The sequence below is a fragment of the Phalacrocorax carbo genome, chromosome 19, assembly GCF_963921805.1.
Source record: "Phalacrocorax carbo chromosome 19, bPhaCar2.1, whole genome shotgun sequence".
NCBI lineage: Eukaryota > Metazoa > Chordata > Aves > Suliformes > Phalacrocoracidae > Phalacrocorax > Phalacrocorax carbo.
Window position 1 is genome coordinate 5,670,490 of NC_087531.1, and position 27,973 is coordinate 5,698,462.

General features: G+C 45.1%; 1 protein-coding gene across 2 annotated transcripts in view; it reads right to left on the reverse strand.

Moving 5' to 3' along the window:
- Positions 1 to 27,973, reverse strand: part of FBN3 (fibrillin 3) — a 124,099-nt gene that overhangs the window by 89,197 nt on the left and 6,929 nt on the right. For both annotated transcript variants that reach the window (XM_064469811.1, XM_064469812.1), the window contains exons 3-6: positions 15,357 to 15,439; positions 13,061 to 13,159; positions 7,942 to 8,037; positions 5,809 to 5,904 (exon numbers count right to left, since the gene is read on the reverse strand). In XM_064469811.1, coding sequence (XP_064325881.1) covers positions 5,809 to 5,904; positions 7,942 to 8,037; positions 13,061 to 13,159; positions 15,357 to 15,439 — 374 coding nt within the window. The remainder of the gene's footprint in view (positions 1 to 5,808; positions 5,905 to 7,941; positions 8,038 to 13,060; positions 13,160 to 15,356; positions 15,440 to 27,973) is intronic.

Genomic DNA, 27,973 nt, shown 5'->3' on the forward strand with positions numbered 1-27,973 from the left:
CTATATAGTTTGATGGCATTAAGGTGCACTGTGCACCGGTGTCCACTAAAGCTTTATACTCCTGTGGGTCGGACATGCCAGGCCATTGGATTCACGCAGTCCTGTAAGCCCGGTTATCCCTTTCCTCCACCTGGCTGGAGGCAGGGCCCCTCTAGTCCTGATCATGGCAGTCACAACTCACTTCCTGTAAATGTGAATCAGGAGTCCCTCTATTAAGCTCAGAAATAAAATCAGCGCTTCTACTCCTCTGTCTGGGGACTTGCTCGCTGGAAACTGGAGCAGCAGCTTTCCTGGAAGAGCCTCCCTGAGTGACTGTTCTTCCTTGCAGTTCTCGCACTCGTGCCTGTAGGGTCGAAGTAGGCTTGCCATCCCACCTCCTCATGTCCTCTCCGTGGTCACGCAGATAGAACCATAGGGTGGCCCGTGGTGTGTATCCCCTCCTTTGAGCCAAAGGACGCTTATTCCTAACAGCTGAGACACTGCCCTGTCGAGGTGGGGAGTAGGACAGATCTTTGAGTTGCTGGACCTCTTGGGATAGTTTCTCCACAGCAGAGATGAGCGAGGAAGAGAGATTTGCTTCGTAATCCTGGAGTCTATCTATCACTTCTGCCACCGTTGGTGTCTCATCATCTTTCCAGGACATCACTGCCACTGAGTTTGCATGCGAAGATGGTGCGCTCCATACAAACTTCCACCACATGGGTCGTGTGCACTCGGCTTCATCTGGATCTTTGGATCGTCCAGGTCACCATAAATCACCTCAAGCACAGCTAATACCCTTAGATACTGGATGCCTTTCTCCATAGTTGTCGATTTTCCTGGGCGATATGTAACATCTTCTTTAAAGGGATACCTTTCCTTCACTCCAGGCAGGAGTCGCCTCCAGAGGCTGAGGGCTTGTGTTCTTTTTCCAATTGCTTTGTCAACGCCCCCTTCCCCAGAAAGGGATCCCAGTTGTTTGGCTTCTTTTCCCTCTAATTCCAGGCTACTGGCCCCATTATCCCAGCATCGGAGCAGCCAGGTGACAATGTGCTCACCTGAAGGAGGGCTGAAATCTTTTCGCATATCTCGCAACACACTCAAGGACAGGGATCGGGTGGTCTCTATTTCATTTATGACTTCTTCCTCCTCTCCTTGTGATGGCCCTGCTTTTTCATCATCCCGTTCTAAACGAGTTGATGTCCGTTTCCAGTATTTCATCTTGTGTATGGGGGCGACTGATACTGGCACGGATTGACTCTCTGAGTAAGCTCCAGCACTTGTCGTGGTGGTTTGAGTAGCCACAGTGTTTGTCCTGGGGGTTTGAGTGGCAGCAGTGCCTGTCCTCAGGGCTGGAGTGACTACAGTGCCAGTCACTGCATTTCAATCCAGAGACCTTCTCTTCCCCTTGGGGGCACTGAATACTGTTGAGCAGGGCTCGGTATGCATGGGCCAGACCCCAGCACGTTGCAATTATCTGTGTCTCTCTGGAGTTCCCAGCGTAACAACATACTTTCTCCAAATATTCTACTAGTTTTTTAGGATTCTGCACTTGTTTGGGGGTGAAACTCCAAACACTGGGGGTGCCCACTGCCCTAGGTATTTGCCCATGCTATCCCACATGCCCTGCCACTCATAACTATCAAGCCTCAGGGCAGATTTCTGTGTAATATTCTTAAGTTGCTTAGTCAAAACCAAAACAACATGTCCAAAAACTAACAATAAGTGCACCTTAACCACCCAAGGATGTTCAAGATACAAAAAGGTTGTTGTAATAGAGGCAGAGACATCATAGAACAAAGTTGCAAAGGTACCATTCTGTATTTCCTCCATATAAAATCTCTCAGAGGAGGAGGTATAATTGTTAATTGCCTCAACAAGGTGGTATCCAAAGTACAGTAACGGTTTCAGCAAAAACCCCAAATACCAGATAAAGCTGAAAACGAGTGTTTGTATAACCAATCTCATAGGCAAAACGTTACTAATCACAGCAGAACGCAGCAGACTCAACAAACCAACACCAATCTTTAACACCAACTGCAAAAAGGACAACATGGTGCTGTGACCAGCAGCTGTTATTATCTCCAACCCTTGAGCCCCACGTTGGGCGCCAAAATGACTGTCATGGTTTAGCGGCAGCTCAGCCCCACACAGTCGCTCTCTCACTCCCCACCGGTAGATGGGGGAGAGAATCAGAAGGGTAACGCTCGTGGGTTGGGATAAGAACAGTTTAATAATTAAAATTTAAAAAAAAAAAAATGCAATGTAAAGGAGAACAACGAGAGGCGCAAAGCCCCGGGGGGGGATGAACCAATGAAACAAACCACACACGACGCAGCCACTCACCACCCGCCGACCCAACACCACAACTCCCCCAGCCGCAAACTGCCTCCCTTAATATACTGGTCATGGTGTCACATGGTATGGAATGAGCATCCCATTGGCCAGTCGGGGTCAGCCGCCCCAGCTGTGGCCCTGCCCCTCCCAGCCTCCCACCGACATGGCAGAGCACAGGAAGCTGGAAAGGTACTCGACCACTACAGTGAAGATAATTAACCCCTTCTCAGCCAAAACCAGCACAGGACTTCATCTTAACAGGCCCGGTGATGGAGCAGGAATTCATTCTCTCCTTGGAAGGGTTAAGTTCTTTGCTGTCACGCTAATTATTCTCGGTAGGTCAGTCACAACCACCTCACCTGGCTGCAAACTCACAGACTTCCCAGCCAGGAGCCTCTTTTTAAAGTGTAACTTTTAACATCTCTTAGCAAAGCAAGCACTCTGTTTGTCTTGGCAGGGAAGACCTGTGTATAACCAGCTTGAGAGCTTGTTTTGTCTCTTAGTACAAGTCTGGACTAAACCAAATCTCTAAAGGCTTTGTAAAAATGCTTTCTTTATTTAAATAATTGTATACATTACAAGATGTCTCCAAAGCCTGCCCCTGCTCAGACACCTTCTTTCCCTGCCTCTTCTCTCTCTCCTACCCCCTCCACTATCACGCAGAGTCAGGACAGTTGGATTTTTCAGTCCCTCCTGGCATTGCTGTATCCAGAAGTTTCTTTAAGAAATTTCCAGCTTTCTTTTCAAACGCAGCCAATGTCCATATCGGTTTATGAATCTCAATACTTCAGATCCCCGTGAGCCAGAAAAAAAGAAAGCAGCTCTACAAGCATAGTTCTGGAGCTCGGGTTTAGGGCTTTAGGGGAAGGAATCCTGCAAGGCAGAGCCTTCAAAAGAGAAAGGCTGTTATCATAATACCTTTCCATACCTAAAGCAATGCATAGCTGCACGTGCATATGTGTGTGTTAGAAAAAGGCAGGGAGAGGGCTTAGAGACTAGATAACTGCAGTGCTCAACTGATATCTGTGTTTGCAGGAGAGTACAAAGAAGGAGACTGGAACAATGAACGGTTACTTCAGTAAATGTGTGTGGAGGCTTTTAAAGAGCTTTCCAGTCTCTGCATCCAATAAATGTGAGGCTCAAACCACAGCAGAGGCCTTTTATGGGGCACCTGCACCATTAGGTTCAGTAGATACTTTCGTAACCCAGGGAACATTGCACAGCTATGTTGAGCTCTGCCTATTTCTGCTGGCCGCTGTTCAGTCAGAGCTGACTGATGCCTGGGCTACCGGAAACCAACTGTTATTCCTATCTCACCCTCTAAATCACGTTGCCAAGAATCCCCAACTTGGAAAAGAAAACATTAAAGGCAAGAATAGTCCAACCCTTGGACATGGAGTTAAACAGAATTAACCCAATCTCAGGAAAATGAGAGGCTAGAAAAGCAGAATATTTCCAGGGTGCTTTGATCTTAATCCTGGGAGTTTGCACATTAGAATCATGCTTCAGTTTCATTTCTGCTCTGTGCCACTCTGACTCTTGCCAAAAATCATATCAGAGCAGTGTCGTGAGATGTCCATCTAAGCCAACAGGAAAGGGAGAAATTTTGTGTCTCAGCCAAAATCTCAGCCATACCCACACTGCCCAGATGTAAATCTGATCTGGCCGCTCAGCACATGCTGGCTGGATGAAATACAGCAAAGCCACATGTCACCAAAAGCCATATTCTTAGCTGGTGAAAACTGTGGTTCTTAGTGGCCCTGTTTCAATTCATACTGGATGAGCAGCTGGCATCGAACCGTGTGAGGTTTACAGTAAACCAGAGTTGGCTTATGTTTCCCTTCAAAACATTCTTACTAAAATAAGGTTCTTTCATGGAAAACCTTAAGTTCTGGTCATATTTTTCAAGTAAATATAGTACTAAACCATCAAAATAGTTTTGCAAATGTTGGAATATTGACTTCTGGGGTTTCAGGTCCATGTTCATTTGAAAATTATTGGCTGTTAGCGTTGGTGACATCATTAGTTTTAATTTTTGATGGTACATGGTACTGACCTCCTTCACCCAAAAGTAACTGTCTCCCAAAGCACACAGGACAGGTCAAATTCAGGCAATAGAGTTGCTGCAGGCATTTGATTCTATATAGTGAGAGAGACAGGAGGTTACAGAAATGGTCTAACTGATAGAGGAGCTGCGTGCTCGCCCGGTGAATTGCTGTCTACCCATGTCTGACAGAGTTCCTGTGTGAGCTGGTCAAGTCCTTAAACCAGTGTTTTGCATGTGATCCCTAACTGCGTGTGGTCCCTCACTCCTTAGACATCGCTCCTCTGCGAGAGCTGCAGTGAGCCGCACTTGTGGTGCTGAGCAGGATCAGTGAACGCTGAGAGTTCTGCAAGTCCAGCTCAGGGTAACTCAAGATGGGCACCAAAACTACCTGGCTGTATTGGGTCTAACTGGGATGGAGTTAACTTCCCTCATCGTGGTGCCGTGTTTTGCTTTTGGAGCTAAAGCAGTGTGGATAACACCCCAGGGTTTTGGCTGTTGCTGAATAGTGCTTGCACAGCACCAAGTCTTGCTCTCCAGTTCCAGTCCAGTAGTCTGGGGATGGGCAAGAGGCTGGGAGGGGACAGAGCCAGGGCAAGTGACCCCAACTGACCAAAGGGTTATTCCACACCATATGATGCCATGCTCAGCAATAAAACCTCAGGGAAAGAAGCAGGAAGAGGGGATATAAGATGGTTATGGTGTTTGTCTTCCCAAGCCACCATTACAGGTGCTGAGGTCCTTTTTCCCAGGAACTGCCTGGACATCTGCCCGCCGATGGGAAGGGGTGAATCCATTCCTTATTTTGCTTTGCTACCACACACAGCTTTTGCTTTCCTTATTAAACTGACATTATCTCAACCCATGAGTCTTTTTGCCTTCCTTCTACCTTCTACCCATCCCAAAGGAGAGGGGAGTGAGGCAGACACAGGATGGGTGTTTGGCTGCTGGCTCAGGTCAACCCACCACACTAGCACATTTGAAAATTTTGGTTTACGTTTTTCCCTTCTCTCTTAGAGTTTAGGAAGGGACTGATGGTGTCACCTTCCCTTCATGAGGGTGCTGTGCTAAGGGGCTTCCTGGAATTTCTAAGCCACTTCCAGGTTATCAAGACAAGAAACAGGGAAATGCCCAAGAGAAAAATACCCTTTTCGTACTCAGCACAGGGGCTTATTGATGTTTAACAAACAGCTACAAGGGGCCACATGTGGAGGGAGGAGGATCCAGAGACATCGAACAGCTGTGCGGTGAGTAGGCACTTCATATCCTGTACATGTAATGCCCAGGGATGTCAGAGAGTGCTTTGGGCATGGGGTTGTCATAAGGCTGTATTATCAGGCAGCAGAATCGAGCAGAAATTCACATAAAATTGTGTATCATGTGTTTAAACATACAACTCCTCATCCGGTGCTCTGTCAGTGATAATATCATGAAAATGCGTTCCTTACCTCTCTCACACTGGGGACCGGTGAATCCATAGACACAAGCACAACGGTTTGGTCCAATGCATCGACCTCCATTCTGACAGCTGTTTTCACAGACAGCTGTTTTGAAATAGAAAGAGAAACCAGTGATTTCTGCCCTTAGTGAAACCACAGCGAGAGACATGTGTTGCTGGCAGGACTTGGAATATCACCTACTTCATGTTGTTCACCCATCAGGAGTCTCCTCCGCGCAGTGAACATATAGAGAAAAGTCTGATATTTTTTCCTGGAAAAATTACTTCCTGTTTATGAATGAAGCCTTTTATAAAAAGGCCATAACCTCTTATTTCACTTGAGAGGACTTCCTGCACTCTGGAATCTCAGTTCATTCAAGTCAGCATTGGGATTTAAATGTCAAGGTCAAGACGAACTGATACAAATGAGAAACTGCATAAAGGCAAATGTTTAACATATGACAATGGTGAAATGTGAGGAGAGATTTGTTTGCCATTTAATCCCACATACCTAAAGCAAAGAAGAAGCAGTCTGATCAGCACACAAGTATTCATTGACTTAAAATTATTCCTGCTACCCATAGTTGAAAACCTGCAGTCAATATTCTAGGGCTGAATTCAAAGGAGTAGGTTGTTGGTTACTCCCTGGGCCGAGGCTAAGCTAATTGAGCAGGACATAGGAACACTTCTGCACATGACATGAGCAACTGCTGGTTGTGAAAGATGCTGTTGACCTATTAGAATCTCAGCAGCTGACTAATGAGAGGAGTAGTTATGACACTTCCTACAGTTCCTATACAGAGCTTCACTCTCTGAGCTACCCAATCGCCCAGCAACACCAGCGCACTGAAGATGAGAATATAATCTCCTGAAAGGTGAGGTGCACGGCAATCTCGTATGATACCTCAGCGTGGCCCTCACTGGTCTAGCACCAAGCTCTGAGCTGCAGAGGGCAGGTACTGCTGCGTTCCACAGCTTTCAAAGGCTACACCCACCTTAGGGCCGAGGAAGCTGAAATCTGCTCTGCTGGGATGCTGCCAGTGGGACTCTCTATTGTTCCCCACCCTGTCAGTGATGTCTTGCCAATATCTGAACCATTATGAAAACTCTACTGAGGATATTATAGGTGGACCTGGTAGCAGCACATAATTAAGGTTGCCTAGCACAGTCCATTATAAGCCCTGGTTTGCTGTTACTTATACTTTTCCCAAGTTTTAGCTGTTCAGAATGAAATTTTCCATATGGCATGTCTGCCTTTAGTTGAACTTTTTGGAAAGTTTCAGCAAAAATGAATCAGTCATAGCTGAGGATAAGTTTAGGGGAAACATGGTGTTTTGCCCATCTTTAAAAAAAAACTTCTCATAGATTTCACTGAGAACTTTAGTGATTCTCACATTGATACAGGGATTTGAAATTTGCCTGGAAAGTTCCATTTGATCAGAGATTCTTTCAAAACCATTGTGCATACTTGCTTACTTATTAAAGATGGCACCTAAGTTGTTTGGTTGTTAATTCTACAATGGGCATGAGCAATGATTTCAAATTGCCAAATATAATTCATGGGAAATTGGGGGGGGTGGAAATTAACTTTCTCCCTATGAAAGGTATAGGTGCTTTGACAGAATAGAAAACCGAGTCATAGAACATTGTAAAATTTTTTTTTCAATTACTATATTGAGGTTTCCCTATAGAAAGTCAGTGTTGTCAAATAAACAGAACTAAAAACTGAACTCGCCAGGCATAATTTATAATCAATGTTGGTTTGTTTGGGGTTTTTTTGTTTTTCTTCTTCTAATTGAAAGACGACTTCATTTGAGAAAAATGAAGGTTTCCCACAAAAAGCCCATTCACCGGGAATATGCTGTTTATCTAAAACTATTTACAGAGAAATTATATCTAATATACATATATATTTATATATATATTTACAGTCAAATTATAGCTATAGATATACATATAGATACAGATATAGATCTGTACCCCCTAAGGAGAGCAGGCTGAGATTCCAATGGAGAGGAGAATAAAGCCTGACATCAAAGAGCACATCAGCATGTGCAAGGGGGCCTCTCTTGTTGTGAGGCTGCATGAACCTGGCCTTGCCCTGCAGCTCCCCATGTGTACGGCAGGCGTTGCAGGTACTTACGCTGCCCGCAGTATGTTCCAGTATAGCCCTTCTGGCAGAGGCAGGACTCCTCGTTGCAGCTCCCCCCATTCATGCATCTCACACTGCAGGTTTGGACTGTGGAGAAGAGCAGGGAAATATTACACGCTGATGCAACGAATTGTGAACATCTCACAGGTAACGGATGTTCAAAACTTTCTTGTCAGTGCAGAATCTAAGGGTGATGTCAAGTTAAATGGAGACACTGCTGACTTCCCATGGTAGGAGAGGAACACATGGAGCAGTTAAATGCTTGCACTTCTGCTGAGGTATAATTACCCCGGAGTTGCCTACAAAAGTAAATACCATAGTCTGTTCTTTATTCCCTAGATGTAAGACATTTTTATTGTTCCTGGTAGTATTGAACTGTTCAGCCAGGGGAAAGCCATAAACACGACGGGCGCTGCGAGACCAGGGGCAATTTAGGGGATGTAATTTTTCAAGTCCATCTCACACAGGGCAAGGTATAATTGTTCTCTTGTGGCAAACAGTTTTTAGAGTAATATCAATAGCCCTTATTCCACAGAAACCAAAGACACTCATCATTTTACTTCATTAAGGAATCTACCCCGATTAAACATCTGCAGCTTTGTCCTTTCGACAGGACGTCCTGCAGTAGCTCATGCGACTGTGAGCAAAGGCAGATTGCCCGATACCTCCCTTTGATAACTCTGTCATTCTAAACAACCCTTTCTTTTGGGATACTACACTTTTCAAATATTTTCATAACCTTTTTATTATTCTTTTAGGTTATTGCTCCATTTTAAAACCACACTTTTCACATTCTGGGCTGTCTAATCTTTAAAAAGCCTTCATATTAAAAGACCTATGAGATGTTTGGGGGATAGAATTTCTTTGATGGAGGAAACCCATCAACTTTTGAGATATTGCTTTTCCTTTTACAATTACTATGTGGCCTTATTGACGATATTCATTTAATACAAGAGGGGGGTTTTTTAAGAAATCTGAAAAGAAAAGCACGTATCATCTATTCTTCTTTCCATGTTCAGCTTTCACACTAGATTATGACACACTGAATGTGACTAGTGCACTGTAGGGAAATAGCAATAAATAAGAGTTGGGGAGTTTTATACTAATGTAGACACAAAGCCAGTATTGGCTTTAACTCTTTCATCACTATTCAATGTTTAAGGAATGTGGTATTAAAGTAGAAGAGCCCAAAAGGGGAGGTTTACTGCTAAACACTGAGTTACAAATACAGGTCAAACAGCTTTTATTCTTTACTGAAACGCCTGGAACAATGCATTCTCCCTTTGTAAAATGTGACAACTCACATTGCAAGTGCCTGAGGTTATATAGCGAGTTATGTGAAAACTGTTTTTCAGCATGTACACCACAGTACATGTCTGCCAGGGATAGGCGGGGCCATGACTTGGCAGCCTGAAGAAGGTGGGGCTGGAGAGTGCATACGTGAGTGGATGCTCAGCTGTGGCTTGTGTCTCTTCTGTGCATGCAACATCAGTTCCAAGCAAGGAAGAGTTGGGGCCAGTGCAAGTGAAATGTCTGTCCAAAAGGTAGTAGGACTCACAAGTGTCCAATAGGGATAATTATATGGTTGACGCCTTGTTCATAGGAAGCCTGAAAGGAAGGAGGAGTGGAACAGGAAGTCTCAGAGCTTTGCATTCAAAATGCTTGGCACATGTGCTGTACATTTAATCCATGCATTGCTAGTGTGGTTTGAGTTAGTCATGATGTCTACTATTCTTCCTATTGCTCTATGGCCAGAGATCAGGCCAAATTTAGATGAAAGTTTAATCATTAAGGAAACTAAGCTTGAGGCTTCAAAGCATTGCTCAGATTGTCAGACATGAGACTGGTGTCTCTGGGAAAAGGCACTGCTTCCAACACATGCTTACCCTACACCCCTCGCTATAATTAATCAGCCCTGGGAAAGCAATTACATACAGCAAATCTGGGAGGGCTGCCCAGAGACAGAGGTAGCTAGGAAGTGTCTGTCTGTCAGAGCTGGCCATCTGTCAGAGCTCTTCCCTACACGGCATCCTGAGCCCTCGCATTCGATGCATTCAGCAAGGGGCAAGGGTTAGTGAAGCTGAGAAATTTTGGGAGTTCAGGGTCTGGACGTAAGAAAAGCCCTGACACTCATCCAGAAACTTTCCAGCTAATTGGCAAAGACTATTCCTGGAGCTGCACAGAGCAGGCCCCATTTCTTCGCCCATGATCCCAAAAGCCCTGAGGTCCCATCCCCATCTGACTTATCTCCAAGGCTGGCACTGTTAGAACCCCCTGCAGACTTGAAGTGCAGAAGAACATCTTTCAACCAAGAATTTAAAGGCCTGTTACACTTTGTCAGGATTTTCCAGGGTAGCAGCGACCAAAGTTCCAGGAAAAAGAGAATGACAGCTCGCCCTAGTTAAGTTTTCCCATGATTGGCTTGGATTGGATTAGTTCTACAGCTTATTTTAAAGGATCAGTGGCTGCAGCTGTTCTGTCAGCCATCAGTAGTGGAGTTTGCAGGCAGGTTTTCTGTCTGCTTACTGCCTGCTACTATCTAAACAGTCACTTGCAAATTACTCCTAAAAAATCTTTACTCCCCCAAGTAGGAAACCAAGTTTTTTGTTATGACAGAGAGAGGCAGAGTGGCTTTTATTGCCTCTGGAATGCACAATTTGTCTGCTTTACCTCCCTGAAGCATTCGTGATAAATGCAGATCCAAACATCCCCACAATGAATGCCAGATTTGATGAAGCCCCTGCAGAGGAACCTACCTTCCTCAAGTGCACGCTGAAATCCACCCCAGGCTCAGGGGAATGCCAGATCTGTGCCCAAATGTATATACTGCTTACAACATTCCTTGCATTCCTCCGTGATTGCTAACATATGGACCCTCACTCCAGAAACCTTTGTCTCTCCAGCACCTTCCTCTCAGCAAAGCCCAGGGAAGGTCTGCAGAGCCGTGCACACGTAGGCGCTGGTGCTGAGCACTTGCTGGGGACATCTGCAGGGCTGTAGCACAATGTGGCACTTTGGAATCAGATGCTGGGAATTATCTTCTTTGAGTCACACCCTGAATGTGGTTTTGGGGTTCGGGGGGGCTAGTTCTCTGGCCTTCAATCAGATGCCTGCAAGTCACTTTATTAACAATAGTTTGCCCATGGATGGGCAATAATAGAAAATAAATTTCTGGTTGTCTCTAGCAATGGCCATCTGAGACCTTAAAAGATTATAAAATCGCATTAATTTCTGCATTTTACATAGGGCACTAGCAAAATCAGCCTCCTTAAAACAATGCCATGCCACAGCTCTGTTTCTTTGCTTGCAGGATTGTTTTTCGGCTGGTGTGTTTGAGCAGTGTCGTCATGTATGGGTGGACTGCTTATATAGTCAGGTACAAATGGTCACCCAGTATCATTGCCCACATTTGGAGATCTAGAGTGCAGGCCAGCCCCCGTTCACACCCTGTTCTTGCTTTAGAAACAACTGAAGCCCTCTCGGGCAGACCTGTTGGCTCACGCGTAGTCTACGCTGACCCAGGTGGGTCTCGTGCTGGTTTACAGGACCGTGGTTGGAAGGGCTTGCTGGACGTCTCCATCCAGCCTCCCCACAGATTAAGCAGACTAAGAATTTGTCTAGCTAAGTCTTCAAACCCCCCACGGAGGGCGATCCCCCCCAGCTCTTGTTACCTGTCCCAGCACCGCACCACCTTCCAGTGTAAGAAAATTTTCTTCATGCCTGAAGATCTCAAGCTTCAACATCCCAAGTAGCAACTTGTGGCCATCGAGCTCTGTTACATGACTCATATCCAGCCTCATGTCTACCATAACTCCCAGGTCCTTTCCAGCAATACAACCCAGGGGAAAAGGGGGCACAGAGGAGCAATAATTCCCTTCCAGAAAGTACACAAGGCAGTACACAAGCCTGCCATATGAGGACAGGCTGGGAGAACTAGGCTTGTTCAGCCGTGAGAAAAGGAGGCTCAGAGGGGATCTCATCACCATGTACCAGTACTTAAGGGGTAGCTACAAAGAAGATGGAGACTCCTTTTTTACAAGGAGTCACATGGAGAGGACAAGGGGGAATGGATACAAGTTGCTCTTGGGGAGATTCCGATTGGACACCAGAGGGAAATTTTTCACAGTGAGGACAGTCACCATCGGAATAATCTCCCCAGGGAAGTGGTTGACTCGGCCACGTTGGACACTTTCAAGAGTCGTCTGGACAGGATGCTGGGCCATCTTGTCTAGACTGTGCTCTTCCCAGAAAGGTTGGACTAGATGATCCCTGAGGTCCCTTCCAACCTGGGATTCTGTGATTCTGTGATTAGCTATCAGGGTTTAGACTCAAGCAAGAGGAGTGTTTTCTGTGCAGAGCCATGTGCTGCAGGGTAACAGAGTGGTTGCAAGCAGGATCTGGTCTTGAATACATCCTGCAGGGATTACAGAGGGATAGAGGAATTGCTTTCTGGATATGTGACTGTCACACTGCTGAGTCCTCCACAGCCTGTTTTTCAGAAACCTCAGCCACCCAGTCCTCCTCCCAGAGCTGTTCCAATTTTTGTCCTGAATGTCTGAGATGGGAGAACAAAGCAGAAAAAGTGGCAATGTAGGTTCTGCACTCCCAGCTCTGCCAGCACGCAACTTCATCGTGTCACTGCAGTTTGCTAAAAATGCTGGGCAATTCTCCATGACAGCCAAATCACAGCCTAAGAAAAACTTAATAAATTTTTCCACTGGAAAAAAATATTTATTTGGTTAACAAAAGCAGTGACAGATTTAATTCCACTTCAAAGCACAACCAGGGGTGGATGGACTCTTTGGAAGCCGTGCTGCTATTTGCTGCTGTGAGATGTGGTTTCTGAGCTGCATCCTGTAGGATTTCTCATACCAAAGTAGCAGAAATTGCAAGCAGGTTGCCAGTTTTCTCCAGGTATCAGGGGCAGTGAGGACCCTTCCTAAAAGTGCCACAAGAAATGAAAGATTTCATTACTACTGCCCAATTCAGATCAGAACCTGGCTGCCAAAACAAAATATTTCAGAGATTTCCTTTCACTGCAACTGGGAAATTTTTAAGAGAGTGCATAACTACTGCAGAGGGAGGAGGATCACCAGAAATGTTCTCTTACCTCCAGCTGAGCCACAGTTGGGAGAAAGTTGTCCATTGGAGCACGTACACATGTTTGGCCGTGAACAAAATCCATCACCACAAGAATTCCTGCAAATTGCTGGAGGAAGAGAAGGACACAGTGATTAGCACAACATGCTGTGAACCTGCTTGCAGATGTGTTTTTGGCTGCTGAAAGGGTGTGAACTCATCTCTTTTAAGAATAATAACCTGGGGAGGAAGCTGGGGCACCTACTGAGGACCCTGCAAAAGTGGAAAGAACCCACTTGTTCACAGGGAGTTCCTGGAGACACCTTCCTTTTATCACAGGCTGTGGCTGGTCCTGCTACCACATTGCTTTTTCAGCAGCAGAGGATGGGGAACATACATTTCACTACTTTTGCCTGCTGAAAACTGTTCTCAGCAGAGACAAGTGACATCCATGACGAGCCAGCCTATTCTTTTCCTTAAAATTTTTGTGTTTCCATGAAGCATTTTGCAGCCCACGGTCTGGCATTGAGGAAACCGGCTGTTACCAAGATGGATCTCCTGTTGAATGAGGGGCTGAGCCTGAGTCAGCCAGAGATGCATCAGCAGGATGCCTTCATATCAGTCCCCATCCTTTCTTGCCTGGGACCCCTGCTAATCTCTTCCCCTTCCTGTGCCATGGGAGCTAACAGCATAGCTGGCAGTATTGTTCCACCTGTGTAAGCACAGATTTTATTGGAGCCCCATGAAAGTATCTCATCTTTGTGTGTTTTATAAATACAATTACAACACACAGTCCCCTGAGGACCTCCAGCCCAGATGGCATGTTTTACAGTTATGAGAAAAGTCAGCAGACAACCCTGAATGTCGCTAACCCCGCATGCCGCTGAGCAGCTACTTGGCTGTGAGTTCCTTAACCCTTCGCTGCAGCCAGCATTAAACTCAAGCCTTGTATCCTTGGTGGGGCAGCTGCTGTCCACGGGATGGTGAGGAGGATTTTGTGAGTTTGCCTGTCTCTCCTCATGGGGAAAGGAGAGGGCACAGAACTCCATGTCTTACCATCAACCTGGGGTGAAATCAGATGCATTTAACTCTTGAGTCATCACACCTCTTTATTGCCTTTCTAGGTGCGTAAAATGCTCTGGCACTGCTTACTCATTGTGTGCAAGGACACACCAACTCGCCCCATCACTCATAATACAATAGGCACGTTTCCTTTGAGAGGAGAATATTTGCAGCTCTGGGCTCAGATTTGTACATTCAAGGTCTCAGACAGCTCTATATTAGGAAGCATGAGGTGTTTCTCACAAAGGTGGCTGAGTTTTACACTCTGAAGGTGGAATTACTTCTGAAATATGTGAGAGATCCCGCTAGAGAGGCCTATTGTTTTCCTCAACTTTAAACCTCCCACTGTCAATTATTTTCAGGAAGTTTTAGAAAAGGGCATTCACATACAATTCCAAGTGGTCTCTAATGCAGCTGATTTATTCAGAAAGCTAAAATACTGGGAGATAGAAGCATCCCATAGTGCTGCCTGCTATTTTGCACATCCAGGGTATGGTTAATATCTCCAGGACACCATGTATTGACCATGTTTCAGTATGAAGCATGACCAAATGCAGGTGTGATTACTCCTATTGTCTCCAATGAGAATCTCATTCATTACTCCTGAGCTGGCTTTCACTTCCCATGGGAGCGGCCTCCAAAGGGCAGGCTCCTTCATCTCCCTATAGCTCATGCCTTTAACCTACAGAAATGCAAAACATCAGCACCTTAATGGATTTTATAGGTGTATATCAGCACTTGAGAGCATAGTAATGCTCTGCTCCAAATAGGACAGCTACCTGCAAACACAGAGGTGTGATTTATCTAAATCAGCATCCTGCTTTGGGTGGCCACTCAAAGAGATATGCAAATTCCTGCTCAGAGACAGTGTCTCATGACATCACGTTTGCAACATCAGCATCTAGCTGTTGCGCTAGCAACTAACTAAATTATTTCATCTAAACAAGCAGCTCCAACATAACTTTCTCAGGAGTCACTAATAGCTTTCCTTTGAAGCTAATCTTCTAAAGCAGGCACACAAACTGTCAAGCAACAAGGACCACAGTGGCAATTTGGCAGAAGATAAAAGGCCATGCACTAAATGGGACCAACTGCAACCACCCTGCTCTAACCAAGACTAGCAGAGATGAGAACTCCCAGCAATTGCTGCTCCTGTCCCAGTGGATTATGAAATGGTCTGGCATCTGCTGAAGTGTGAGATATGCATTCCCTCCCACGTGGCAGTTAGTTCCCTTGGTGCCCTTAACAGGAAAATGGATACTCACGGACAATGCACTGGTTCCCTCCGGGCAGCGTTTTCCAGCCGGGGCAGCAGTAGGAGTGGAACCTCGAGCCACAGACATTGGGTCTGAAAATTAAAAATAATTTTTTCCCTCTGTTTCTGTGCAGTGCCATTGGATAAATTCAGCATGTATCAGTGCTGTAGGAGAGCACTTGAATAACCTCTTGTGTGACAGTTCTCTGCCAAACTCCATTCCCTCACTGTGAGTTTGAACAAGCCATGTTTAAATCCCACCAAAAGGAGCCACCATACATTATTTTAATAACTAACTTCTGACCTCCCGGTGCAGAACACTTTGGGGCTCTGATTTTACAGAGACCCTCGTAAGACCACACGGAGGAGTGAGGAGCTGAGGCACAGCCAGGTCTACCCTGACACGAAGCCAGAGCATCGGGCCATACCCACAAGGTTAGACACAGCCAGTTGGAGACCTTCATTTCCATGCGAGGAGAGAGAGAGACCAAGATACCGGACAATCCTAGAGACCACAGGCAAGTGAATGTCTTGATATCCCGAACAGGAGGAGGACATCTGTCCTTTGTGAATATAGCTTAGCAGTGCTGTTTATGCATAAGGTGGACAAAGTCCTGCTCTTCCTTTCTGACTCTGCATTCCTGCATGCTCCAACTTGTCCATCAGACAGGCTACCCATCGTTTTCTTTGTCTTCATTTGTTTGTTGGATGGTTTAATCAATATCACATAGTAAAGATGGCAGGAAACCCAGCCCGAGCATATACCTCAGCATGGCATTTACACCATGTTGTGTCATGCTACACATCCATACATGAACTAACAGCCTTCCCAATAAAAATTCCCCTCAAAAAAACATGAAAAACCACAAACCTGTGTAACGTTCATACTCTTGTGACCTTGTCATGTGTGGAGTCATGAGCGCGCAGCCCCTCGCAGAGATGCTGGGGCCCTAACACAGGGTCAGACAGATGGGGAAGGCAGCAGAGATGTAAGTGTAGACAGAGAGTTCAGACGTTGCCTGGACCCTGGCCAGCAACCCTCCAACCTCTTTTTGGAGGTTTGCTGAGGGATCACATCTCTTAGAAAAGCATGAGAATTTGAACTGAAATCACCAGTGAAAAGAGCATACACTTTGGAGGTTTTCTAGTGAGTAATAATCCCCACTGTTAAAACTCCATGCTTTCTTTTGGGGTCTGAGTCCCATCTAGCTTCTTCTTCAAGCCATTGGATCTTGTTATCTCTTTGCTTGCTGGATTGAAGAACCATCTGTTAACAGAGTCTCTTCACCCAGTAGACCTATGAGGTTGTAACATCACCCTTTAATTTTCTCTTTCATAAGAGAAGGAAAATATCGGATTAATTTGTCAGGCTCTATTGCCCAATATTTCTAAATCCATTCTAATTTTTACTAATTAAGTTTTACATCAACCACTTCAGCAGATTGCCTGGGGCTGGTGATAGTAACTATCATCATCATTGCACAGACAGGATGGGATTATGCAAATGAATCAGATTTGGCATTTTCTGCTATGCAGTTTGGGATGTTTCGGAAATACAGGACGTTCCACCTGAACAGCAGGAAACACTTTTTCACTGTGAGGGTGACAGCACTGGAACAAGAGGCTGCCCAGAGAGCCTGTGGTCTCTATCCTTGGGGATATTCAATTCCATCCAGACACAGTCCTGGGCAGCCAGCTCTGGGTGGCCCTGCTCGAGCCAGCAGGGTTGGAGCAGATGGCCTCCAGAGGTCCCTTCCAACCACAACCATGCTGTGATTCTGTAATTCTATGTTCACTGTAACTCATTTCATTGTGAAATACACCTCCATGACTATCAGCATATCACAGCTACCTGTAGAAATAGCACAAGCTATATGGTGCATAGGAACAAATGTATGGATTTGGCAAGCTGGAGCAATAACAATATCTGATTTTTAAAAACTTCAAAAGCATTGGTTGATTTGTTTGGGTTTGGTTTGGTTTTTTTTAATTCTGAAAAAATGTGTTGATTCATCCCTGATATTCAGCTAGATCAGCAAATTAATTTCATTTTCCAGGGAGCAGTTTCTTTTTATTTCCCTGCTATTCTGCCACCAGCAATGGATAAGGCAGTCACTGTCTCAGCTTCCCTTCATTCCTTACAACGGCATCCCAACCATTGCCTGTGGCTGTGTAGAAACTGCTTTAACCACGGATGTTTCTACTTCCTCCCATGTCATGAAGTGTTTACTGCTTGTCCTGCCTGTCCTTGCTCAAAACCTGAGGTCTCTGTTACAGTAGGTGTGCCATTAGCCTTGTTTTCCTGAACTCACCTTTGTTTCTGCCTGGAAATTTTACCCGAGTTGAAACTGAAGATTTTCTTCCTTGGGTTGCTGTTCTCAAGTTCCCGTGGCGAGCCAGGAGTGGGAAGGTGGAGGGTGTTGGGCTGGCTGTGCACCCTGGGCACAACAGCCAGACTCAGCGGCACTCTGTAAGGCTCATCTACCAGATTCCAGTCTGGATTTTGGCAAGAACTTGTAGTGCTTTAGGGCAGCAGATTCCTTTTCTGCCTGGGAGAGGCTAGTGGATCCCAGAACACCCTGAATCAGCTACACAGGCATACGTGAGTCCTCCACCTTCAGCATGATCACAGTAGATGCACAGGAGATTACACGGAACACATGCAGCAAAGATGAAGCATACATACAACACACGTGCAGAAAACACACAGCAAACATGAAGCAGACACACAGCGGATGTAACAGAAGCACGGTGTACGTACAGCAGTCACACTGAAGACATACAGAGCACACCCAGCAAACACACCACAGACACAAAATGGATGCAGCAGAAGTGCAGTACATATGCAGACATACACAGCAGATGTGCAGCAGACACTCTGCAGGTGTACCTTTCCAAAGCGGAAGAAGTTGGGGTTGTTCAGCCTGGGGAAGAGAAGGCTGTGGGGAGACCTTATTGCAGCCTTCCAGTACTTAAAGGGGGACTATAGGAAGGATGAGGGCAACCCCTTTAGCAAGGCCTGTTGTGACAGGACAAGGGGTTTAAACTAAAGGAGGAGAGATTTAGACTGGATATAAGGAATAAATTTTTTACTATGAGGGTGGTGAAACTCTGGCCCAGGTTGCCCAGAGAGGTGGGAGATGCCCCATCCCTGGAAACATTCAAGGTCAGGTTGGACGGGGCTCTGAGCAACCTGGTCTAGTGGAAGATGTCCTGCTCACTGCAGGGGGTTGGACTAGATGGCCTCTAAAGGTCCCTTCCAACCCAAACCATTCTGTGATTCTATAAGTAGAATGCTTTTGCATGAAAAAAAAGGAACTGGGCAGCATTTGCATTAATGACAAAAACACCGAGCTGGACCGAGAGCAAACTCTAAAGGAACTGAGTTCTGAGTACTGAGCAATGATGTTGCCAAGTAAAAGCACTTCATGGTGACTAGAAGATCCCTGAGCAGCACAGACCATGTTCAATGACTTTCTGTGCAATGAAGGGTTCTGCTTTGCTTCCCAGTTCTAATCTTCCCAGAGCACAGAGTGACCTGCATAGAAGCTATGGCAACTTTTTTTTCTAAATGTGCTGCATTTGCTCAGTGCTATGTGGAGCCTCCTTCACCAGCCCTGCAAACATAGAGTCAAGGGCTCTGCTAAAATAATTTGGTGCTATGGTTGGAGGTGGAGAGCGAAAAAAAATCTGTATTTTGATTTCAAAAGCTCCTACATTTTCCAAAAGCCTAGGCATCTGTTGCTTCTCCTGTACTTAGAAGTTAAAAGGAGACCTTGAATGCTGTTTCTGCTGGTATGGATTAAGGTTCCCTGCAGATGGGGGAACATCTTGAGTTGCAGTTCCTGGTTGCATTAGGTTGGATAAAACATAAAACTAGTCAGTACTGCCACTGATATTCAAGTGCAAATCTCCGGTTAGAAGTAGGCACATGTCTGTGGTTGGCATTAACTGGGAAGATAAGTTCACTCTGAGCAGATGGAGGTCCTGTGAAGCCTAAGTTTCAGCCCCCAGGTTCCCAGCATGCAGGATGGATGGATGGATAGTCTTTTTTTGATATAGGAACCGCCATACAATGCATAGGCAGCCCAGGCAGTTCATAGCCAGGAACCAAATGTTGCAGTTTGACTGCTACCTGGATCCGTTTGCTGGTCCCCCCTTTTCAGTACATGGATGTGAACATCTATGCAATGAAGGTAGCCGTTATCCTTAGTATCTAATGATCTTCACACCCTGGCCTCAGGCTACTTCAAGCCTTGTTGAAGATTAAAGACTATTATATAGCCATTTTATCAGGCAAAAGACTAAGAGGGTAGGTTTTTTTGCCAAAATCAGTGAAGGAAGAGGTATCTGGCATCAATCCCATAGCCTAAGACAGAAGAAAGTGGAAGTTGAATGAACTTGATAATGAAGTGAGTATTTTTAACTATGGTGGCAAGTACCACCTCTTTGTAAAAGACAGTCAGCCAAGGATTTCATCAAGCTCTGTGCAGGGATCCTGGGAGAGGTCCTGGGCACTCTGATATACAGTAGGCTAAACTACAAGATCACAACTGTTCCTCCAGAACTGAACCTTTATAAGCATATGGTAAAAATTAGCAGAGTTTCAAAACAAAACATGGGAAGAATACATTTTGAATGGCTTGAAATTAATGGTGTCACAGAAATGACCTAGAGGGAGAATGAAATTAGATTCCAAAGCAATAACTCAATAAGGAGAATGCTGTTTTGTAAGAAAAAAAATAACATCTTTAGCAAAGTTGTGACAAAATTGCTTTTTAAAATTAATAGCAGTTATCTCAATCCTGGGAAATACAAGCTGGAATCCCATGTTCTCATCAGTGAGAAGGTGGGGATAAAAGGCATGTCATTTAGTTGTTACAGAAAACTGCAACCATCGTTTGTGGTGAAGAGCTCCTAAGAACAGGAAGGTCAAGGAGAGAGGAAAAAATCATTGAAATTCAATAAACTTGCCCACAACATTCTGATTATTACCGATAATCAAAATCCACAGACATTTCAGAACTATCAAGAAACTTCATAACAATCAGTCCTAAATTAAAAATCAAGATGATTTTTTTTTTACCCTAATCCCCGTCAGCTTTGCCTCCGTGCTAGCCAGCAGTAGCAAGGGGGCCTTATCCAGACATGACACAATCCTGGAGAGACATAGCTGTGCTGCTGAGATGGTGCTAATGCCCATGTGACTTTTCCTTTGGGTGTTAGAACCATGGAGATAAGAGCTGACACGTTTGTGCCAGTCCTTTCTAGCAATGCAAAGGACTGCACCGCTGGTCCACCCCCATGGTTCAGCTGATGCAAAAATAGACCTGCCAATATGAGGCAGCTCTTCCCTTATCACCTTCTGTGCAGCCAAGGAAAGGCTGAAAGAGCTCAGCTGCTAAAGAGAACTATTTTAATGAAAGTGAATACAGCCAAAAGTGATGCTAAGAAAGGACAGAGGGAAAGCAATGCTGGCCATAGCATCTTCTTTGTCCACTTTAAATACACAATAGGCTTATAGAGATAAGCAGGGACAAGCATGAGTTTCAATTGATGGCACCAAATGCTGCCTGCTGGCAGTGGCTCCATCTGAGAATCAGGAGATGCCAAGAAAAAAACCACTGGAGCAGAGCAGAGCTGTGGCCATACGATGTGAAAATGCATGGCTGCTAGCAAGAGAAGCCTTTCTCCCAAATCCACAATGGAGTCAGAGGCATGAGCAAGGACTGGGAGACAATCCATACCACAAGACCGCCCACAGGCTCAGGGTGCCAGCCCACCTCTGGGGACAGAGCACAAGCAGCATCTGGCTGTTGCTGCAGCAGCCTGGGAAAGACAGCCTAGAGCAGTGAATTGTTGCCTATTAGCTGAGCAAGCAGCCGAAAGGGACTCAGTCCTGCCAATTATTGTCAGATGCCTAGTGTGACCCCAGCAGAACCGGACTCATTGTTAAGGGTAGGAGAGGGCAGACAGCACAGCATGTGAAGTTCAGGCTGTGAATGCTTTGCAGACTCAGAAGCTAGCCAAAAACTAAGTCAAGTCACCCTGAGCTTCCTGCTCACCCACAGCTATGTCCTCAATACACACACATGCATGCAGGTCTCTGTCCACTCCCCTAGCCGTGGGAGAAAGAATACTCAGCTAGAATGAACTCTCCAAACCTTCTTCAGAGAGCTCTGCACGGCCATGGAAGGGCTGGCTTGTGTAATAACTGCAGTGTCCTGCAAGGAGCCATCCAGCAAGCCCCACAGCTAATGAACCCTTGGCTACACGTAGTGTGTGCTTTCTAGACAGCAGGAACTGCAGCCCAGGATTTGTCTCCCCTGTCATGAGTAATCATTGTACCTCAGTTGTCACTGGCCTTCAGAAGTGGTATTTCCATTCCTTAAATTAGAGGGAGACAGAAGTGAATGAACACTGGTGGCTTGCCAGGGCTGGGGTAATTCTCAGAGATGCTCTGGTCTGCACAGGGTTTGCTCGCTGGCTGCTCACATGTTCTCCTTTTCACTGGCCTCATCCAGGGGGATTCAACATATTAATTCGGGAAGAATTCACTACAGTTCATTACCCTGGGCCAATTTCCTGCTCTTCTCACCAAGTGGAGACCTTTGTCTGGTGACTGAAATCCCCCTGAACTGTGACCCTGCAACTAGCCTGCTTTGGTGCATGCTCAGTGGTCTGGCAAACGCTCCTCCCAGCTCATCACTTTCTCTGTGTCTGCCAGGAAAAGTTTGGGCTGGGTATCTGCTGCCTGAGCATGGGGGCCTTTCTCCATATTTATCAGTCATTCTTTACTTCCCTCCTTGATACATCCTAAAGCTTCTTCCTGCTGGGTGAAAACAAGTCCTCAGTGCTGTGACTGTCTCCTGAACACCACTTTCCAAGACATTCCCTGTTCAATGGGAAAAGGAGTCTGAACTAAGAGGGTCCAGCCAGGATCTGCTGCACTGAGCAATAGTTCTCTAGACCAGTTTGAGTCTCTTGTAAGGGCAGAGATGCCAACACTTTATATCTCCTGCAGGTCACCTCTTCTGTCTTTAGGATGATGAGAACAAGGCAAAGTTACAGAGTAGGTGCTCTCAGAAATTCATACTGCTCCAGTCTTTGTAAACTAAGACTTTGTTAATAAAAGTATGGCTTGTACTTTTACAGATGTGAGTCAGGCAAGTGACCAAGCACAAAATCCTTTTTCTCTAAGTGTTTCAGACAAAACACTCAGTAAAAACCACCCTCCTGCCCTGCCAAAGTACAACCGTGCAGGCTAGTAGCAGGGCTGGAGCCCAGTTTCACAAAAGGGTGAGCAGCGACTTTCCCACCAGCACATGGGATCCACATCTGGTGATTTCAGGATGTGAAGCATCACAGCTTAACTACCCAGCCACAAACCTAATGACAGAGGGATGAGAGATTCCATCCGTGCTACTGGTCCTCAAAAGAGGTGGGTCAGATTCATCACAGAGGAAATCCACAACAGCAGCAAACCACATCTTGGGCTAGATTAGGAGGAGCATGGCCAGCAGGTCCAGGGGACCTATTTCACCCTCTTCTACTTGAGCACAATTGCCTAATTTTAGGATTCTATTAAGATTGCCCAATCTCAATTTTCCTTCTGTTCTCTCTTTGTATTTTCTGGATATCTTGAGAGACATGAACACCTCTCTTCTGCTCTGCACACACATCCAGTTTGGGATGCAGCAATTCTAACAACTTACATGGGATGAATGGAAACCCCTTGGCAGGCTTATAGTCGCTAACTTCCCTGTCCCTTATTTTCAGATTTTTCCTGTCTTCAAGTTTCAGCTTAGAAATATTTATGGGGAAATCAAATCATCCAGCAACAGATTTGGCCAATTCTCAATGCACTTCTGCTTGTTCAGCTTTAGGAATGGCCACCAGCCCAAATACTGCTCTAGATTTCCCCAAACCATTCAGAGTTACCCTTTGTTGTAAACTCACCAACTCGGTATCAATCTAGCTAATTCCAGGATAGCGAGGCTTTCTGATTTGATACTGCAACAAGGAGGGCTGCCTGCTATCCACAGAAGAGCTATTTTAGGGAAGAGACATGGAAGTTTGCTTTTAGATTATTTGCCCCCCTGCAGCCTATTCTCTTATAACGAAATTCATGCCTCTGCAGTTCATCAAAAAAGATGAATTTGTATCAATAGCACAGCTACATTCTCTTGTCTTATCTGACTTAGGCATGTGGCTTTTCCAGGGACCATGATCCTACCTCTCCCTCAGAGCTGGAAATATTTCCTATAATTCAAGATTCCTTTTGGGTTTGATCTCAGCCTGATTCTTTGCTGGGCCCCAGGGATTGTCTCTCACAATAATGGGAAAACCACTGCAGGCATCACTCACCCTTGGCCTCAGTGGAGATCACCAGGAGGACAATAATTACTGCCAAATGTGATAGTGGTTTTTGTTCTTGCATCTCCCCACCCACGGGGAGTTGGGACTGTGGCATGGCATAAGAACACATTGAAACAGTGCTGACTTTTGGATCCTTGGCCTAAAGGGGAGCATATTTGTGTCCTCCTAGTTCTTGACTTACCAGATCCCTCAAATGTATTGCAAGTATTTATTTCAGTGATTTATCAGTTTTACAAGCCTATGTTCACTGCATACTTCCCCAGGCCTATATGTGTTCATGCAATGGTTACCATTTGATAAGTAATTTGCAAATGAGAGAGCAGAGCAACGACACCGGAGAAGCCAGCTGTTCCTGCCCAGGCAACCCCCATTTAATGTACAGATGTTGACTCAGTCCTGCAAAGGAGGTGCTTAATTCCTCCCACCTGAAACATCATCCTCTTGTTCTGCAAAGCAGCCCAGCATCTGTTTAGCTTTTAGGAAGGAGTTCAAGTCCCAGTGATTTAAATTATTGTTGTTTCTAAGAATTTGGTTTTAAAGGTGCAGAGATGTTAACTTTATGTCACCACCAGTAGAAGTCACACACCTTAAACCTGCTAACAGCTATTTTGCTGGGTAATATTGCAAGCACAAAAGTATTCAGAATTCAGCACGTCCTGAAGTTGTTTGCTGAGCTGAGCTATGGATTGCTTTCCTAAGACTCTCAGCAGTACCTGTAATACTCAACTCAGTAATACAGCTATTGCAACAAAAACATATTTCCTCTGATCTCACCAAAGCCCCAGACTTACGGTGTGTCTCACATTCCTGCTGGAGACCCTTGACTTTCCCTGGCCCCTGGAGCACCCCTACCTCCATCCCCAGGGATTAAGGTGGGGGTGAACTGGTGCGCAGCTCCCTCCTGAGCAAACCCTGGCAGCATTACTGAGCATCTCTCCCATCTAAGCTGGCCTGGTCTCTGCTCGAGCCCAGACTGAGTAGCTGGGACTCAGAAGACCTTGACATAAGATGCTCAAAGAAAGCTGAGCCTTTCAAGCACCTGAATTCAGCTGTTGATCTTCCACTGCAGCTCTCCTTAAGAAAACGGGGAGGTCTGGGAAGAGGTGGAAGAATGCATCACTGGCTGCTCCTCCTCCCGGCACCAAGGAGGGGCTTTAGACAAGAAAGACTGATTGAAGTGAACAACTACTTTTTCTTGGTTATTTGAATTAACAGAAAGGAAGCCTTAATTTAAGTATTTATTTTAATCTCCGGGTTTATGTTTTAGTTATTTTTTCCTAGAGAATGGATGATCTGAAACTAAAGATAGCCTTGATGCCTAATTTAGCACTTTCTTTTAATTAACCAGGAAAATGTATGATATCAAAATATATGCCTTTTAACTGAGCAATTATGTAGTTTCAGAAAAAGTTACTCAAGTGTTTACTGTTTCCATTTTTATATTAGGAAATGGGGAGAAGTTAGCTTAATTTTCCAGATGGTTATTACATTTCTACTTCTAATACTTATTAAATTGTCTTTGGATTGAAATTCAAACAGCATTAAATGGGCCTTTTCAATGCTTAATGGTACTGCTTCCGTCTGTGCCCAGGGCTGAGTTTCCTACCATAATTCAGAGCAGAGGGCAGCTTTGGGTGCCTTGGGGACAGGCCATCTCAAATAGAGAGATGCAGTCTTGAAAGATTACAGATCTCTGTACCTCTCCCCCTTTCCTTCTCCTGCTGAGATGCAGCTACCAGAAAGGTCATCAGTAAGGTGATGGAGCAAGAGACTACAATGAAGGCAAGTCCCATCAGGGACCTCCAGATCCCCAGTACAAAACTGCAGCCCTGGCTCAGAAATCCTCCCTGTGCTCAGGCAGAGGTCTCCCAGGACCCCTGGCACACGTGGACTCCAGACACGCGTACATAGAAAGCAAGCCATGCTGAGAAGGTTGCCTAGCTGCCACCAAGGTGAGTAGCTCACACCAAAATAAATCTCTGTGCTTACAACAAAGCACTGCTTTGTTTGGGGAAGGGGGGGGAAGGGGAATATTTCAGTTGGAAGAGACCTACAACAATCATCTAGTCCAACTGCAATGACATGTGGGCAACCACAAGCAGCACAGTCCAATTCAGAAAGCTATTTTAATAAGAACTGGAGTCCTGTTGTTACGCTTTGGCTACACGTGCATGTAGTTTCAGTTGGTATAGTTAAGGACATACCCCACAAATTTGCTTTTTAAAGTATTTAAATCACCATAGTTACAGGGTCTTTTTCACAAATAACCCACATGATCAGTAGGACAGAGTCTGGTTGCCTAAACTACAGGATTAAGTTGAGAAATGGGACATTTTAGCTTCCACTACCTCTTAGTAGCACCTTGGTTCTTACTCTAAACAGCATTTAATTTTCAAGGGAGTTTTCTACAACTTTGAGGTCAAGAAACCAATTTCTTGTAAGGAATAAAAGCTGAGCTTCTACATTTAAAGGACTCCACTCTGGATTTACAGTAGCAGCAGGGATGGTAACACTGCAAAAAAGATTTGCTGACTCCTACTTGGGGCTTAGTCCTTTCAATGAAGTCAAACAAAACATTATGCTTGAACTTGGAAGAGGCAGAATCAGGGCCTGAATCATGAAACATCTGACAGCGTTGGTTGTGTTCTCAGCATCAGCTCTTTTTAAAGGCACATGTTTTTGATAAACCTAAAGTGAGAGTGAAGAAAATTACAATTGCTGCTGGTCCAGAAAAACCTTTTGTAATTCCTGTACTAAGACACTCATGGACCGGCAACGTCAGGGATGGAGTTGGATTAAAATGCTGATGGAAATCATCTGCTTTCTGTTCACATCTTGGAGTGAGCTGCAAAAGTAGCGAAGCTCATTTCTGCTATGTCCAATCTCCCGTTGACATTAAACATCACAGTGTCAGCTCCAGTTTAAATTGGTGCCACATGGCCCAGAATCACAGCCCATGGCTTTCCCACTTCACTGCATCTGAGCTTCCAAGCTTAGGGCGGTGGATGGAGAGTCCATCGACATCCCAGCAACTCCTCCACTGGTGTTTTGCAGTTACAATGTGCCTTGCCTTGCCATTCCCCAGTGTCAACTTGGAAACTAAGAAGGTGTCAAAAAACTGCACTTGGAGCAGCTTGGAAATCCTCATATTCCCCATTCCCCACAATTAACTTAGACACCTCTCTGTCTTTTTGTATAAGTCAGAGCAATGGAAGAGGTATAACTGCCTACCCAAACATCCCCTCTTCATCCACCTTCTCAATTGCAGTGGCCATTTCATAATTAATGGGCTTGACATAATTAGTTGTATTTGAAGTCAGGCTATAGCTGAGCCTTTATTCTTACTTGAAAAAACAGGCAGCCATGAACTTACAGGAAACCATACTGCCAGCAAACAGCTCAGCTGGCTGCAGACTAATCATCTTTTCTTTCCCCTTTGTTAAACACATTCTTGCTCTTGGAAACTGTTCAATAGTTCATTAAACTAATAATCCTATTCAAATCCTGCCTCATAAATGGATTTGTCAGTGCCACCTGCATGGCCACATTGTAAAACACCACCAAATTTAAAAGGACAAAGCTACCTTCCTTTACATTTAAAGTTGCACCAAGAAAACTCACTGTTCGTTCATTTCTTTTGCTACTGCAGTGCTAGTCTGTGAGTAAACCAAACCTTAAATTATGACTTATCTGATTTTCCCAAAGAAGCGTATCAAACTTGGTTAAATTTCACAGCAGCAAAGAATCCTGATACCTTAAGGCAGCAAAACCCAGGTCAGAGAAGATGTTAATCCACAACTGCAACTCTCCAGAATTGTTTCAAAGCAGAACATAGAGGATGAAGGACTAGTGCTGTTTGGGGAATCTACGACAAAAATTAATGGGTCTGTGGCTCTGCAGGAGATGGCTTTCGCTGTCTGCCAGACCCATCTACAGCGTTGCAGCTGGTGACATCTGTAGCTGCTTGCTAAGCCCAGTAGAGAATTATTTAAAACATCTCTCTTCAATAGACTTCTCATCTCAAGTGGGTTTTATCTACTTATAAAATAGAGATTTTAAAGACAGACTGCTGAAGGTCTGGAAGTCCTGAAGGAGGGAATTGGACACAAAACCTAGGAGACTGTCAGGGTCACTTTCCACAGAGCATGGAAAGTGCCTGGGGCAAAAGCTCCAGCCACTGAGTTTTGCCAGCTTCCCCAATGTTGCCCACCATGGTTCCCTCCCTTGAAATGAGACTGTTCTCCCAAG